Below are 18,553 nucleotides of genomic sequence, written 5' to 3' on the forward strand. Positions count from 1 at the left end.
AACGATCACAGTGCGGGGTCACAGTGTGTGCCGTGTCCAAACCAATAAAACAAAGTGAGAGAGATGAATGACCAACACACATCAGCGTATCTGACAATAGCATGCTTTATAAATAGTGTGCTTCAGTTTATAAAACAATACAAAACAGTCCAGCACAATCAGCAGACACAATGCCTCATGTGTTACAACATAAAGTCCACAAAAACAATTGGGCTAGATAATCGAGCTTTAAATGGAAAGCTCATTAACATGGAATTGATAAATGTACTCCGTGTTAAATACAGAACACAAATATTTGTGTTATGATCTGGCAGCACAGAATGTCATACTTGACACACATCATGAGATTTGTCTTTTCATCCATTAGAGGGCAGTATAACCATAGTGAACTGTCAACCGTAGCTCAGAATAAGACCACTAAAGTGAGTGATTTACCTTTTACTCTTTATTATTATTCCAACTTTAACACTTAATCTGGACAGTCTCATATTTGATCAAGTTTATAACTAATCCTTTAATTTAACTCACATCTGTTATTAATAAAATAATAATAATAATATAAAATAGCACATTGCAGTGACTATGACTAAACTGCTCTGTCTCCCACTCATCACAGTCCTGCACTCCAAAAATAGGCTACAACATGACATGTACGCCCTTCATGATCTGAGCTCTGTGGGAGCTGTGAGGTCTCAGCGCAATATTGTTCTGATAAACCAAAGTGTGAGAGGGTAAATGCTCTGGGATTCATGGCAATGGATTTGAAAAGGCAGTTTTAACAAGAGACTTAGTTCAATCAGTGACTTTTAAACGACCACAAACGCACATTTTTACAAAATAATATTTTACATCTTTACAGAATGGTTCAGCTGTACAATGGAGAGTCTGTTGGATAAGAGTAAATACAACCAAAATATACAAATATCTTAATGTATAAACATTTATAATTACAAGTTGGTTTATGACAATGTACCAGTAAAAAGAGCTGTAGATGATTATTAACCTGTAGACATTTCACCAGACGATAAGTGGCTATTGTTCCCTTGCCCTCTATTTGCAAAGAGTTACGCTAATGCTTTGGGCTAATGTTGGCAGTGTTTATACTACAGCACGAGCCTGATGAACTTATCAAATTACCAGAGTACTGAAATCCCAAATGTAATTTGTCTAAGATGCAGCTATCTTTTCAGATAGAAATATAGAGCTTTTCAAATAAACATTGGCAAGTCCTTGGCATTTATGAAGCACCGCCATGCTCATAATATACTCATGAATTTGGACATAGAGAATTGGAATCAAATACATTGGCAACCAAAAGTAGTATCAGTTACTGAAAGACACAAACAGTATTTTCCTGTTTGATTGGCAAAAGCTCTATAAAAGTTAAATATTTGTGTGCACACTGTAGGAGCTGAGCTTAATTTTGTAGCTTGGTCTATACAAGAATTTGAGACTAATACAGTCCCGTTCTGCACATCAAAGTGACAACAAAATAATAATATCAAGTCCCTATATGTTAGAACACATAATCTAAAAGTCATTACATGAAAAGTTATTTAAAGTTTTGTTTTAATGTCTGTCACTCGACAAGGCTTGTAAACAGGTTTAGTAAGAAAAAAAAATCAGTTCATATCATTTTCATGTTGAACTTGCGTGCCCCTCCCTGTCCTCCACTGGCTGCAGGTCCATCCACCTTCCTGAAGGAATACTCCACTGAGAAGTTGTTTTTGTGCTGGCCTCTGCCCCGACTCCACACAAACAGAAGGATAAAACAGAAGAGGACAACTCCCAAGAACATGATGCAGCCCATCGCTGTGGATATGAGGATAGTCTTTAGATCCAGAGTAAACTTTAAGAAGACTCTGGTATCATTTAGATTTGTGTCATTCAGGTCCCCAGCGTAATAGGTACGATTTGCCATAAGAGCTGCATCGAGAGGCAGCCCACTCACTGTGAGAGTGGCAAAGTAAGTGTCATTCCCTCCTGCGTTACTGGCTATACAGATATAGGTGCCACTGTCAGTGACTTGAGCATAACGTATTTCTAACGTGCCCTCTGGTAAGACAGTGAGGCGACCCGTACTCTTTGTAGTGATGCGTCGGCGCTGCGGAGAGATCCAGAATATAACAGGAGTTGGTTCACCTTCTGCTCTGCAAATGAAGGACACCACCTGTCCCTCGCGGGCAGAGATCTGCTGGAGCTTCCTGTTACGGATTTTGGGCTTTTGACAAGTAAAGTGTTCAAATAGAGCAGAGTCAGAGAAAGCAGAGAGGGCTCTCCCTTGCACCTCCACAGGTGTTGTGCACACCGGGGGAGCTCCATCAAAGTTCAGCGTCTTCCTGCGCTGGAGGATCCACAGTAAGCGGCAGTCACAGGCCAGAGGGTTCGCGTCCAAACGCACTGTCTCCAGGGTGTTGACAGACTGGAAGGCGCCCTCCTCCAGGGTCACCAGGCTGTTCGTGGAGAAGTTGAGGAGACGGATCTGCCTGAGCCCCCCCAGTGCATATGGCTGTACTGTCACAAGATTAGTGCTGACTAAATGCAGCTCCTTCAGTCGGACAAGGTCTCGCAGAGCCCAGGACTCGAGGACAGAGATGGGGTTGTAGGAGAGGTTGAGGCTGGTCAGGTGGGCCAGACTGCGCAGGGCAGAGGTGGGCACAGAGGTAATGTTGGTGTGCGTAATAGACAGCCAGGACAAGTTAAGCCCCTGCAGACTGTGAGGCGAGATGTACTCTAAAAAGGGCCAGTTGTCAATCTCCAAGCCTCTCAAATTACCCAGTTTACGGAAATTCTGATCTTCTAAGGCAGAGATGCTGAGGTAGCGAAGCCGTAAAGTCACAAGATTATGCAGGTAAGACAGAGACTGGCTGGACACAGAGGTCAAATTACATCTTTCAATGGTCAGCTCTCTGAGGCCTACCAGACCAAGAAAAGCCTTGTTGGAGATATAAACCAGATCGTTGTCTCCAACTTCAAGATTCCTCAGACTTTTTAGATCTTGGAAAGTAAAATCTAACAGAATTACGATTTTATTCCCGCTGAGATCCAAAGAGGTTAAGTTGGACAGACGTGAGAACGCTCCCATGGGCACCAGCTTCAATTGGTTTCCCCGAAGAGACAGGGACTGCAGATTCTGAAGACTGGAAAACGCGTTGGGCTCAAGGACGCTAATCATGTTGTCGCTTAGGTCCAACTTTTCGAGGCGCGGATATGCGAGCAGGTCCCCGTGTTCAACCCAGCGAAGTTTATTAGCGCTCAAGTCCAGGATCTTTGTATCTGAAGGAATGCCATCTGGTAGTGCAGTCAGTCTCTTATTATTACAGGACACCGTCTTGAGCTTTGGGATGCAATCGCACCTCTGGGGACATCCTTGGCCTCGGGCGGGTGACACGGCGATCAATACCAGGATGAAGAGTATCGGCAAAAACCAGCCAACATTCTGGCTCAGGCACACCGCCATGGCTGCCCTTCAGTACTCCTTCTAGCTCAGGGGCCGGGGTCGAATCAGTGGGTCAGACACCTGAAACAAAGAAGAGAATAGGAATGAATGGAGGCAGAAGTGAGACAAATGAAGAGAGCTAAATCCCCTCAATGGTGACAATGGAAATATAAATGAGTACAATTGCAATCACACACACTAATTGACCCTGACATAGCTGTGAAATAAAAGCCTGAGCACCAAGATAATCCACAAAGGGCTGGGTTTGTATTCAGTGAGAAAAGCCAACAATGGTTCAGTGAGCCCATAAATCTGCTGCTATTTGAGCCATAGCCAATTGACAAAATCCCCTAATAGTCAATCCACTTTCTATCCAATCTATGCCATTAACACGCAATTAAGGAAAACCCGGAATTCAGTATAACAAACATTTCATGGCTACCAATTACAGGCACTCAACCGCATTTTAGTTTAGAAAGGCTGCACGATGAGCAGAAGAAAAGCGTGACATTCGATAATATTGCTGTGATATTTAACCAAACAATTTACTAAGTTCCATCCGCGCACATTTGGTCAAAACACGACAAAATAACAATTACTATATCAGGACTAAAACCATACACTTATATAGGGCACATTCCGCCGGCAACGTCCGACAGCACAATGACTGCACGAGGCGGCCGGTGTTTGAGCTGAGAGGCAGCTGGCTTTGTGCAGGTCTTTAACAATGTCATTCAGCGGCAGAGCGAGGGGCAGGGGACTCGATCCGGCGCATCACAATAACTCCGGCCATCACTGCAGCTGCACTCGTCTCTGAGGCATGGCGCTTATTGTTAGCCTAACCTGACCTGCCTATGGGGCTCATATAACACACATTGACATAAGCATATGCACAAGGGCAGTTTTTTTTTCTCTCTCTCTCTCTCCATCTCGCTAGGCCTTTATGCACTATAACATGATACTGATTAGTTTCTTCAGGAGCTTTGTTGGCCTTGACAAGAGCAGGAGACTGATCCGCAGTAACATTATGGAGCAGTGGCAAGAGACGGGACCAGCAGTGTTTTGAGCTATACAATGTAAGAAGCAGGAAATATAGTAACTAACCTATGGATTTGGGCCAGAGTCTTTGGGGTGAGATGACTGCACTGCATATGTTTCAGTTCCTGTGATATCCCTACATTCTTACTTGTTCAAGCACCACTAATAAGAATTTGTACCTAATGAGGCAGTTGGCATTTAGCGCGCAGAGCTGTTTACAGAAGTTCAAACTCCCACTTGCAACTTTTACAGACGACTCAATATTTTTTTTTATGCAAGCTCTGATGTCGGCACAGCGGTTAAGATTCCGAAAAGTTATTAACTATTTGGAAAGTGTGAGCCGAAGAGGATGACAGATAAGAACCAGTGAACTAGTAAAGAGTTACATTTAGAATAAAACACTGTGGTGCTAAAAAGTGGACACAGAGGCAAATAATGGAAATATTCAGCTGTTGACAAGTGATAATTGCAGAAAGAGCTTGTGATACTGCCTATTGCTAAATTTTTGTCTTAGAAGCCAATTACTCTGTATTCTTGGATCGAAAGCTTCAGAAAAAAAAAAAGATGTCCAAAATAGGTGAATAAAATCATAATGAAGGGCTGGAATTTGAATGCATTTTTTATTGTTCTGGAAAGTGTTAAATGTGTTTAATTTAAGAGAATGTAAATGACTTGACGTTTCCTTAAAGTTGTTTGTCAGGTTGAAAAATGGGGTTGGTCGCAAATGTAAAATACGGGTCAATACGAGTTGAGCACCTTCAAATAAGCAACAAACTAAGCTAGAGCGTGTCATCTTTAGAAAGCCGCTGTTTCTAGCATTTATTTAGAGTCATGCAAGTTACCTTACCTGGTTCTTAAGGTGTTTATTCTAGTCTCTTCTTAATTAAATGAAAATACTAACAACAACAATATTAACCTCTTCAACCCATACTCCTTAAAATGTCAGAAGTTTCTGCTTCAGCAGCTTTTCCGACCCATATTTGGTGGCAGTCACTGACAAATGGACACTGAGCTGTTACGACACGGGTCAGGAGCGGGTGGATCACACTGGTCTGAATGCAGCATGTCCCACACGGAGCGGCTGCCCAAGAGGCTACTGTTACCTGCAGTAAGCAGCAGTCAAAAATAACTGTCACTTTCATTTCATAAGTGAGCGCGACTCAGGCAGGACGCCATTGACCTTCAGAGGATACAGGTGACAGACAGATTAAAATTCTCTTGTCAGTGGTTTTTGGATCAGCTTTGTGTTACTTACAGGAAGAGTGTAGGAATGTGTGCACAGTGAAAGGCCAACATATCCAAACGTGTAGTTCTCACAAGCCTATCAGGCTAGTTCTAAATCTAAATCTCAATCTTCAATTATCCCTTCTAGTCACAAAAAAATAAACCTGATCTCTAACAGTGACTGACTATTGATTTGAGTCTTTCTTGATGTTCCATTTAACTTGGTTTTGAGTGGACTTGTAGCAGCACTTTAAGGGGGACAAAAACATCGATGGTTAACTAAATCCAATTTACTTTTCAGAAAATCCATGTAGAGAAAATAGTAAATGTTGAAGTTCACCAAATAACAAATTTAACTTTGTTGTCATGGCAGCACTCCTCCACTCACTCCGCAAAAACACACCTGCACTACCCCTCCGAGAGCTGACCTCATCCCAGACGATCTACCTGCAGAGCTACCCATGCTCATTAGCTCCTCTGCACACATCAAGGACATTTCCTGACATTTTAAAAAGACTCCATCATTGAGGTCTCATTACTCCTCAAATGCAGTGCAGTGGCAATTTATCATTCATTCACACTCCACCTGTCTCTCAATTTAACAACCAGACTCAAGTTGAGGAAGATATTGGTGAAGGGTTAACCATTTCTATCTCATATAGGCAGCATTTGAACAGATTTACATGAAAGACGTTAATCCAGTAGAATGAATGTCAAACAATATGAAAAGCAGAAACATTTTATCTTTCTCCCTCAGTTTAAACAATGTGGCCCTATGGTACTCTCACTCTTATGCTTAAGGAAACTGGAGATAAGAGGGATTAGATGGCAATCTGCAACCGCACACTGTACTAAAGAGTAACCACACACTACACAAAAGAGCTTAGAAATCCCAGGGCACATCTAATTGCCTCAGTGGTAAAATGTCATCTGTAGTTCACGGCTGTCTGTATCGCCTGGAACAGACAAGTTTGATTGACCGGAAGTAGGGTTTTATTCTGAGTACAGATGGTAAAGTACAATGTGTCTGGCCTCAAAGTCAAAAGAAATGAAACAATGCAGCTTTTTTTTAAATCAAAGAAATTACAGAAGCTGGTTAGCTAGCAACGGAGCCAGATATAGCCACTGGTGTGGGCAGCAAACGGTGAGGGCAGAGCATGTTCTGCCACTTCTGTCCTCTTCTCTCTGCTAACATCAGCCACATACACTCTGCAGTCTCCGTGCTCAAACTGAACCCATTAAGGACTGAAAGACAGCACATTAGGCTAACAGGGCTTATGCCATCCCAGTTCCTCTTCCTATTAAAAATAATGAATGACGACACCCCTGCATGTCTTTACATGAGGGCATTACGATGGCGAGACCGCTGTGAGTTGAAATTTGCATATTATACTCTTAACGTATGCTGATCTTCCTCGACTATTTACAGATTAATGTGGAGGATGAGACCAAATAAACTAGTACAATAGTGCATTAGTTGAGGTGTGCTGGACTTTAATATTTCTTTTATGTTATGCAAATGTGAATAAAATCTGTGTATATTTTGAACAGTGGAAAATCTACCAAGTCTATCCAATGCAGTTCCAGCCCACTAATCACGGTGCAGGTGTAGGACATGGCTGACAAATGAGCATGAGCGTGTTGGAGAGCGCGTGGGCGTAGTCAAGCTCTCTCCAGAAAGGCTCACAGGCCGAGGCATCACATCCAGCTCCTCAAATGGCTGCGCGCTCACTGTCTGCGCTGTGCCCACTCATCGCACTTTACATAAGCTCTGCGCCAGTGTCCCCCAGAGAAAAGCACATTAGTCATTTTACACTGAGGGAAGCCATCGTCCTGCAGGCTCAGAGCGGGAACACCATGAAGCCTATGGCCGTGTGGCCCGGGATGCACCGGTCGGCCACGTTTTCAGCTTCCTGCATTTGAGTCATGTGACCTTTCCTGTTATGGGCGCCATTTTGAGGACTTTATTCCCATTCAAAAGATGGAATATATGGTGTGGAATTCTTGATTGCATAGGAAAGGCCTCATCACTGTGAAAAGCATAGTGTAAACATTTAGTTGATTTGACCTATAGTTTATGGTTGAGAATTTCACCAAAAGCTAAACTACACAACTAATACTGGGCCTATCAATGAGGAAACAAAAACTGGCATGAAGTTCAATTTCTCTTTGGTCAACAAATATTGATCATAGTGAAATTTTTTTTCTCATTTTAGTGTTAAAACATTCAATCACAAAGGTGTGTTTGAGTCGTTTGAAAGATATTGTGAAAATTATGTGAAAATGATGGACAAACAAACAATAACATTGATTCGACCATAGAGCCTCAGCACTGTATCTGAAAATATGGCACAACTGGCATTGAACGCGAGCTCACCTGATGAGCGAGAGACATTTTATGTCCTGTAACTTGGCCCCACAGGGCAATGATGGATGGATATTACTGGTACTGTCAAGCCTTACACTTAAGGCAAGGACAGCCATTCCCAGCGAGCACAAAGGAGGTTGGTACATGGAGGACAGAGCGTATGTGTAAACATTTGAGAGGAGCAGGCTCTTATCATCAAATGCAAACAGTATTTTAACATGCTGTGTTCCCGGCCTTGCATAAGTAGAATAAAATAGTGTCTTAAAAGGTGTCACATCAGAGTTTTATTACTATAATGAATAACAAAGACATCATTAGATTGCAGTAGGGGGAGGCACTTCTGCCCTATGTCATTGCACAGTGAAACGAACGCACATAATGGGGTGATTAAGAATGAGTCTTGCCATGTGCCATGAATCTTTCATAGGAGAGAATTGTTCCAGGGCTTATGGACGAAAAGCCCTCTCTGAACAGCAGCTCAATAATTGAAGACGTTATGCTGTATGGCCATGACCCAGTGACATAGAGACTTCGACCTCACCTGGGGCTGTTATGGTCTCATAGTCATACACAGAGCCAGAACATATGATCCTCCTCAGGCACCATCTGCAGCACTGATCAACAACATGGCCCTACATGATTGATGGAAGTACAGTCATATCCACTTACAACCAGAAGATTTCCAGGTGTGTGAAAGAAATACATGAAAAACACTTGTCCACCAATAAGCAGAGGGAATTATTAAATGTTTTGTTATCAAGGTACTGAAATGCCTCTGTCACACCTTTCCTTCAAGTCTGCTCACTATTTACAAATTGAGCGTATCATCATTTAAAGCGCGTGACATCCTTATGTAAGCTTTGTGGCAACCTTTACTAAACCATTACTTTTCACAATTCATTATTTATTATTCATTAAGACAAGATCCAATTTAGCTTTAGTTTTGTTTACAAGCCTTTCCCTGTCTAATAAATAACTTATGGCTGAAACACACAGCAGTAAATATCAAATAGCCTGAAGAATACAAGTACAAATGCCTGGAGCAAGATATTGATAATAATAATAAGAAAAGTCATTTTTACATCCAGCACGCCACAGTTCTGATACATTGCAGCAGGAACTCAAGCTCTCAAAGCAAAGTCAGATGAAGTCAGTCTTTGGCTCAAAAGAACATTTGTTTTGATGCCACAGTCTAAAGGCTCCACTGGTCATCACAATGATTCAGGGCGACGCATCTTCCTGAAGCGATGCGTGTTTGCTCAGTAACGGTTTGCAGGAGCGGTCCACAGCAACAACACATAACTCAGTGTTATCAGCTACGTTCTGCACCACCAATTTGTCAGTGTAGGCGCAGTAATTGCTTAGCTGCTTTGTTTATCCTCATTCTGTTTAGTAAGCTTCAACAGATTCACTTTGTTGGATTTTCACTATCGCAACAACCATGGGGTCATTATATTGATTTGGCATTGTGTTTACGACAAACATCCAGTCTTCCTCAATTCATCCAGGCTCGGGAATGGACTTAACCAGTGCTTTTCAAACTGTGGTAAGAGAACCACTGTTGGGACAGGTAGTACTCAGGGTCATCTTTTAGATCAGGGGTGTCGAACTCGTTTGGGTCGAGGGCCGAAATTCAGCCCCCACGGCGGGTCGGGGTCATTGTCCGCATATACAGTAGGACTGTGGTCTCACAAATAACAACATCTTACATTTATTGGCAGTAAGTTACTATTGTAGCCACAGCCGCCCTTGGGCAGACTGACCATTTACCACCATATGCTGTTTTTATCCTGATCTCTTATTATGTCAGCGTCCTCTGCAGGACACGTGTGGAATTCTTTCCTGTTTTTAATTCAAGCTGCCTTCTAGTGGCTGATTATTTTGTTAAAAATCCATAACTCCGCACAGGAATGGGCGAGAGAGGTACATGCTCAGGAATTCATGCTCCTCAAAGAGCCACATTAATCTCGCGGGCCATCTTGACCTTGACACATGTGTTTTAGACTATTCATTTAATTAGAGATCATTGCATTCATTCCTTTGAAATGTATAGTTAGGTAGTAGAGCGGGTCGTCTTATAATAGGTAGATTTGCGGTTCAAATTCCAGCTCAGGTGCAGACAGTCATGTCCTTGGGCAAGACACTTTGCTTGTGTTGGAGGGACAGCCTACCCCAGGGCAGCAGCGGCTACAATAATAGGTTATCACCACCAAGTATGGAGTTTCTCAAAGCATTACACTGTCGTCATTAAGCCCTGATGGTGACGATGGTGATGATATAGCAAAGACATAATATTGTCCAATTCAATGTTAAACCTGATTAGTCCTGATTTGATCTAGATCTAGGTCTGGTGGTACTATTTTTAAACAACAAGTGACGTCACATACTTTATATACAGCAGTATTGAATTTCAAACACTTGGAATGCACTTTTGTGCCTTTTTATTTGAAAACAATGCCTTGGTTGCGAGAAACTATGGCCCTGTCAGTCACTAGTGGCTTTTGTGCCTTGCTTGCCTTGTACAAACTCTGGTGAGAGCAAAAACCCTATTAAATGGACATCGTTCGTTGGTGGCCTGTGTGATCAGAGTGTGTCAGTCTCTCCCCAGGCGACCTTTTATGCTGTCTGCATGACTTGAGTGCGATAACAAGTGACACCCTACCAGAAGAGACATAGGCACAATTGGGTGATATGATGTGTGTTGTTTGTACTTATCAATTAGATCCAAGTGGCTATTTGTCCTTCAATTTTCTTTTAAGAAATAAGAATTCATTATTAGGTTGCAGAGACATTGCTTAAGCCGGGAGATATCTCAAGTCAACAACATCAAGGGTCATTTAACCAGTGTGCCCTTGAAAACAGCCTGATCGAATCCTACATGTAATGGCTTGGAAACATCTATAGCTTTTGTGACTGCCCATAACTTCAGCGTTAATTGCTGTTTGTCAACTCCTTTGGCCTCATTGCTTCAGTGTGCATTACTGTATAATGCTGCTCCTCCATTATCATTATGTTGCTGTGGGGCTGTCGTAACACACCACACTTTGTTTCTGTTTAATTGAGCGAGGAACATCGGACCTCACTGGTTGATCATGCGGACAAACAGTTTCTAGCCTCCAGCAAATACAGTGTAGCATTGATATTCTTGTTTTAAATATAGTAATACATATGGTCATGCTAAAAGGTGAATATTTTGGGTAAAATCCACCAGGTTTGTAGGCAACAAGCGGCAACACCTATGGATTTGCCAAAACTATATATAAAGTTAACAAGAGAGCAGTGCCTATACATTTTAAAATCTCCATTGGTTTATTATTATTATTATCTGTAAAGCGCTTTGAGTGCCTAATGTAGGTGGAAAAGCGCTATATAAGTTGAGTCCATTTACCATTATGCACCTAATAACAAAATCTATGTGGTTTTGGTGATACAACCCTCAGCTCTATATTACTCATCGGATTGGAAAGCTGTGTGATGTTGTTGGTGTGATGTAAATAAAAGAATAGACATACAAGCCTTACACTGCACTAAAGGATATTCTGCAGAGGACTGTTCGCTGGAGACAAGAGTCTGAAAGTCATCAGTAGGTGGAGGTGAGTGGGATCAGCCTCCGTTCATTTCTTGGCTGAGTGGCCTGTCCACTGTGTCAGCAGCCATCACTTCGACTGTGGGCCTGTCTCTGCCAACTGGCTCCAACCGCCAATTCTATCACACTCACTGTCACTTCAATATCGCAGTGCGGGGTCATGACGGCCACTAACATAACAGGATACGGGAACAGTCCAACCACAATGGGTCAGAGGCCAAGGCATTCTTTGTGCAAGCCAAACTCAGCACTGGAAATTAAAAAAGCTATGTCAAATTAGGAAACAAATCACTGCAAACCGCGCTTCACTGTACAAAACAAAAAAATATGACGTATGACTGCCTCTCTGATGAAGTTTGTGTCATAAACATCTACTTAAAATAGCTTCTAAAAAAAAACTGGTAACACTGCAAAATGGGTTATAGGAAAAGAGCCTTTACATTGGTCACAGTATTGAATGCTTATCTTAATCATTGCGAGATATAACGGGTTTTGGCATGTCTCCAAATTGTACTTGATTCCTGAAAGCCTCAAAAAAGGAAAGCTCATTGGTCAAACATTATAATTATTACTGACTGCAGTGATGCTTGGAAAAGCCAAAAGGAAATGAAGATGCAGGATGCACTTTGTTTGGAGCAAACACATTGTTCTTAATGATTATGAGTGGGTGGAGAGTAAACTAAAAGGTTAATGTCTCGGGGACAGTGACCTTTAGAAAATCATTTTGTTTACCGACATCTCCGTATGGAACACAGTTAAATATCAAGCTTTATTGTACAGAAAGTCGAGCAGCGCATATCAATGCCCTTTTAATATTCACTTTCTCTCTCCGTTTTGTCACTCATTCCCTTGTCCTTGTCTCTGCTTCTCAAGGTTATGCGACATGAGGAAGCATCATAAGCCCAAATGTGCTGGAGCTGACTCTAATCCTTTATGAGGCCTTCAGGCGCTCTGTGTCCTTCTCATTGGCTTCATTAAAAAGGATCCCTGTCCTTTCCACTTCCCTTTCACTGTGCGCCGCCTGCTCTCATCACACGGACCAATTACATGCGGTTATCGCCAGTCAACGAGAATCTGAGAAGGGTCACGCTTGCGCCACTGCCTCCCATTGCACCCTGGGAGACCTATGCACCAATATCAAGTAACTGCTCTTAACAAGCTTTGGGGGAAAAATATTGATTAGAAGCTCCAACAAATTATAGTGAAAACTTTTTTTTCCATTGGAGGCGAGTCACTGTTTCATTTTTTGTTTTGACAGAAAATACTTGCTATATAAAACATTACATTTTAGGTAAGCATGTTCCGGATCACTATAAGGCTCCTGTTTTTACTACATCAATGCTGTCCAAAAGCTTTCCAGATTCTGCATTTAAATTAGTATTTCTGTCCATTGTCAAACCATAAAAACTGTTCAACACTTGTGCACTGCGACCATACAAATTCATTCGTCAAACTTTTTACATGATTGCTACCAGTTTCATGTAGCAATTCTAATACTCCCCTTGAGGTCCTTCGGGAGAGCAGTGTGACTGACAGCAGGCGAGGGCAGCGCTGTGCAAATTGAAAGTAATCCTCGGGCCTGGCCAACAGCGCGGCAGCATTCACATCTATTCATAATTCAACGCTCGGCGGCCGTGAGGTGGAGAGTTGTGTTGGAGAAATAAAGCAGGGAGAGGAGTTCTTCACAGCCACTGATGGGACTGGGCAGGGAGCGGCTGAGGTCCCAGGTGAGACACTTATCCTAAACATGTGAACGGACGGAAGGGAGACCGAGGAGTCATTTCACATCACTTATACATCCTAGCTGTCTGTCCCGAGAAAGGAGCCGGATTAGCTGACTGAGCTCCTATCAATCTCAGTCAACTAGAATCTGAGAAGGGTCACGCTTGCGCCACTGCCTCCCACTGCACCCAGGGACACCTATGCACCAATATCAAGTCTTCACAAGCTTTGGTGGGAAAAAATATTGATTTGAAGCTACAACAAAATCTATTAAAGTGAAAACTTTTTTTCCCCATTGGAGGCGAGTCACTATTTCACTTTTTGTTATGACAGAAAATACTCGCTATATAAAACATTACATTTTAGGTAAGCATGTTCTGGATCACTATAGTATAAGGCACCTGTCTTAACTATTGGGACATCTATACTGTCCATAAGCTTTACAAATTTACTGATTGTGCATTTAAATTGTATTTCTGTCCATTGACGAACCATAGAAACTATTCAACACTTGTGCACTGCAGAGGAGTCATTTCACATCACTTTACATCCTAGCTGTCTGTCCCGAGTAAGGAGCCGGATTAGCTGACTGAGCTCCCATCAATCTAAACGGAAGACTAATTAGACAGTTTGTCAGCTAAGAGCTTCCCGAAACGGCATATTTCGGCTCACCTCATCAGAGTTAGGTCAACTTTATCGTACCATGCAATGAAGACATTTTGAACTTTTAATCATTGTTAACGTGGCTAAAACAGATAGTATTTCAATTCACTTTCACTGCTTCTCCATCAGGGGCATGTAAGGACGCTGCTTTGGACTCCCTGCATTTTATCGCGTAAAAGAGAGAACCTGAAACTGTCCTCCATGAGTAATCACCAGAACCATTGTGAGAAGTTCTGTGCTCAAAGTGTGTTCATTGATTTGCTTTCATGCTATAAAACCAAACAAACACAAGTTGTATTGTGTGTTTCTCCAATTCCCACTGCTGCACACATTAAAGTAAACACACCTCCGGGAACAACATCACTGTTTAAAAGCACAAAAAGTCCAAGTCTGCAGAATAATATTGGCTGTATTAAAAGAGAAAGGTTCAAACATTTTCTGCTCTAAAACACTTTCTAAAAGGATCAACAAGTTCACAATAAAGTAAACTTTTCTGAGGCAAGCAGTCAAGGAGAGCGGGCAAAGGTGACTGCGGTAGTCGGGGATAATGGCTCGTCCAGCGGCAGACTGCTAAGGCCAACTTCAAGTCCTGACACTAGCCTGACACCATGAACACACTCAGCTCAGTAGAAGAAAGTCTCCCACAGTCAGGAAATGGAGAAGTAAAAGTGGTCAAGAGAGACAACAACAAAAAAAATGAAATAGGTCAGATGTATTGTACAAAGCACGGCTGTATCTCTATGTCTGCATCGTCGGCTCGTAGAGGGTATGATAATTGCATTTTGTGGCAATTAGTTTGTTGTCTTAAGAAGCATAATGAGCCAGGGGGCCCGGGAAGGCTTCGCAAGCAGAAAATGAAAATCTGAAGTTCACTTTTTCATCGTAATGTGCTGCCTGCTGTCATTTGTGACCTTTCCTTCACCCGCTCATTTTCTGCTGTCTGCACTGACGGCAAACTGCACAAACTTCAATATTTCCACAGAGAGAATAAACAGAAGACCGTATTGCTTTTGTTTTGACGTATTAGATGGAACCTCCTTTAGAACTCGGCAGTGGGTTAAATTTCAAATTAGGCCTAAATGTCAATTAGGCGTGATCTTTGTTTCACACCACATTGAGAAAGACCATTAGCATTTCTCTTGTTTAATTAAAACGACAAAAGCTCAATCTGATTTATGCAGCACTTTGCGAATAAGGCCATTAAATAGGAAAGTTTGAAAAGTTGAAAAAGTGGACCATGTAAATTGCTTTGAAACTCTGAATGTCAGCTCTTTGAAAATATGTTTCTAGTGCTGCTGTGTATATTTATATCCTTCTTTTTATGTATTTTAATAATAAAGTACCAGAAGTGTCAGGAATCCAGTGTCTGTGCAGATTTCCAATTTGCTTCACATCTTTTATCTCGTGCTTGAAAGCCATAAGAACTTCAATACAAGTATTTTATGTTAAAATTTTCCAAGAGGATTTGCCTCTGAAGTGGAAGCATAAGTCAGAGCAGCAAGGGCAGCCACAGACGATAGCAAGAACAAGCGCAATCTTTCCTTGCTCCCAAACAAGGATAAATTGAGGAGGTTCCATTAACAGAAAAGAGTGATGTCATATCAATACACTAACGCAATCAGTCAAAGGCAACGATTTTTAGAGCATCGAAGCCGCTAAAAGACTGTGCCACATTCAATACATTCTCATTTAGAACAAGTCTCAACTGTTGGCATAAAGGCCAAAACATACTGGAATGTGGCATGTTATTCAGTATGGCGTGTTGATTAAGAGCATCAAAACACACAGAATGCGTCACTTCACTTTAACAGGTGATCTGTTTATCATCGACAAAATTAGAAGTGCAATCCTGATCAAAGAAAGCAAGTTTGCCTTTTTTTTTGGCACTTTACAAACGAGTTGGCGGATGACTGGAGTTTTGATGATGCTTTCTCTGCCCATGCTGCACCAATCGTTCCTCCTCACAAACTTCACAGTGGTCCCTCTGCCTGTCAGATCAGAAACCTGTCACTATTCACTGCAGAAGTGCCAAAAGCATGTGCTTTCTGCCGTGAATCATGGCACAGGTTTGAATGTTGCTTTGAATTTGAGTCTTTTTTTAAAAAAGAAATAGGAATTTTAGTTCCAGGACCTGGGCGGCAATAAAGTATGTCAAAGTAAGTCAAATCCCATTGTCTGACTTGGTACCTGGGATTACAACAAATTTGGAGCCTCTGTTCAGTTGCAATCCTCGTTCGTGTGGCCTACTTCCTGACCCTTTAATCTCACCTCTTTGGGGAAGCCACACACTGCCCGGTCCACGACTCTTTAGGCTTTTCTACTCCTTTTTAATCTGCCTGCATCCGCCACAGTCAACAAGCATGAACTTAGCTCTGCACAGGTCTCACTGCTGCAGAAACGTGGACAGAGCCAGAATATTACAATATTTTACACTAGATAAAGGAGGCTTGGTCCAAACATGTACTTAAGAATAAAAATCCAAACAGAAACACTTTGTGATGTAGTATGTAAATGGACAGATTCGATTCCCGCTCGGCTCATTAAGCACCCAGTCTTTTTTTTTTTCCAGCCTTCACATGTTCTGCATCAAGAAGCGATCAAAACACAGAACAGAGGAAGCTTTTTCAGGTTACACAGCGCAGAGGAGCTGCCATTAGTGATGCGCTTAAATCTAAGAACACATCAGGCAGAGAAAAGTTTCTGTTTTGTGTTACAATTATGAGAACAATGTTTTTATTTTCGAACCATTCTGTGAGCTAACAATGATCACCAACAGTGCAAATTTATTGCGGAACTTCCATCGCAACTGTCAAGTGCTAAAGTGCATATGACACATTAGACACAATTTTCCACGATTTTATATTTAAGATTTTGTTAAAGATTGTACCCAGCTTTTTTTAGTTTGGCCATTTTTTTCTTCTTCACTTCCTTGTTGGACAACGACAGGAAGTGACATATAAAGGTAACAATAAAAGTGTTGCCATACCAACCATGTTAAGTCAATGGGAAATGAGTGAGTCTAACTGCTATGCAATGTTACTTCTTCTATGTCAGCAGCTTAAAAATTCAAATAAATATAACCTTTCTGCCCAACATTTCTTCATTAAAATTACTGCTTCACTGAAATAAAATAATGATGAACTTGCAACTGATATTATCCATCGAAGCATTAAAATCCTGTCATATGCACTTAAAGCATGTATAATGTAGCTAAGCGTTTAGATGCATGATTCAACATACTGTAACAAAAAGGAAACTAAACATGTATCCAAAGCCAAATTTACACTTGCACACATCATACTATTAAGCTGTGCAATTCTTCAGTACAACTGCACAGCCAAACGAGGTGTGAATATTGAGGTCGGAGATACAACTGTAATTAACCAAGAGTCTTAATTACAGAAAGAATTCAGAACCAATTAAAGAGGGCTCTGCCACCGCCCTGGCAGTGTTTCAGCTTTAGCTCGCACAAATCTTACTCCGCGCAGAAATCTCTCAGCACAACCTGCGACTAATTGTTGATTAATCTTCAAACATCAATACCATTTCCAGCTCTCTGCAGATGCGCCAAACGGGACACGGTGGGAAGCTGGGGAACCGCGCATTTGTTAATTCACACTATTTATTCATCCCTGTCTCCTGTTGGGGAATTTTAATAATGAAAGGCTGTTTTTTCTGAAAAGCCTGTTTATTGCTACAAGCGGCAGAGGAGAAAAGAGGGGATCTGTGTTTCTGTGCCGCGTCTTCAGAGAGATTAGCTAATGCTGCTACACAACGGCTGTTTCAAGCAGAAGTCAAGCTTTTGAAAAGAGATGTTGCCACAGAACAACTTTTTCCTTTTCAGCTTTTGAAAATGCAAATCTTCTGCCCTCATTTAACCTATTTTCTTCTCTCACACCACAAAACCATGTCCTCACTTACCGTATAAAATCTATTTCTGCTTCCTTTTAGGTTCTGAATACTGTATTCGCACTCTCCTATATTTAAATAAATTAGCTTTGTTACCTCGCACTGCAAGCTGGAATCAATGTGTGGAACAATCTATCTTTCATGGTTTCCGTTGATTTGTTTGAGACGGTGCCACTGGTTGTTCTTGTCAATCACATGGTGTAGTCAATAACAAACATATGGTGGTTGTTTAATACAGTTTTACTATTTTTTTTTAATATCAATCTGGTCTCTGGGATTTTGATAATGTAATTTCTAAAACTATGAATCCTTGTCATTCTCCGTAAACATCTTCAACTCTGCTCCCATCCCGCCTGTCTTCTCCCACTGCCTTTAAATCACAGTATCATTCATGTTGATTCTTTTTACCCAAAACCCAGGAGAAAGAAAATGGTACATGGCCTTAGTTTAAACATTTATGAACCACAAAATGCCTGCTCTCCAAAGGGGGGCTTGGACTAAGAGGAGGCACATAGACATTTGAGACAATGACAGATCAGAACAGACAGACGAGAAGTGGAGCAGTTAGGGGAAGGCGATGAGAGGGATTTTTTTTTTCCTCAGA

General features: G+C 41.6%; 1 protein-coding gene across 1 annotated transcript in view; it reads right to left on the reverse strand.

Moving 5' to 3' along the window:
• Window positions 1-276: 276 nt before the first annotated feature.
• The window catches only part of lingo3a (leucine rich repeat and Ig domain containing 3a), a 28,689-nt gene continuing 10,412 nt past the window's right edge, over window positions 277-18,553 (reverse strand). Inside the window, exon 2 of the mRNA XM_079574506.1 lies at window positions 277-3,520. Within this exon, the coding sequence (XP_079430632.1) occupies window positions 1,628-3,460 (1,833 nt within the window). The 5' untranslated portion in view covers window positions 3,461-3,520 and the 3' untranslated portion in view covers window positions 277-1,627. The remainder of the gene's footprint in view (window positions 3,521-18,553) is intronic.

This window comes from Gobius niger (genome assembly GCF_951799975.1).
Source record: "Gobius niger genome assembly, chromosome: 17".
Taxonomy (NCBI): Eukaryota; Metazoa; Chordata; class Actinopteri; order Gobiiformes; family Gobiidae; genus Gobius; species Gobius niger.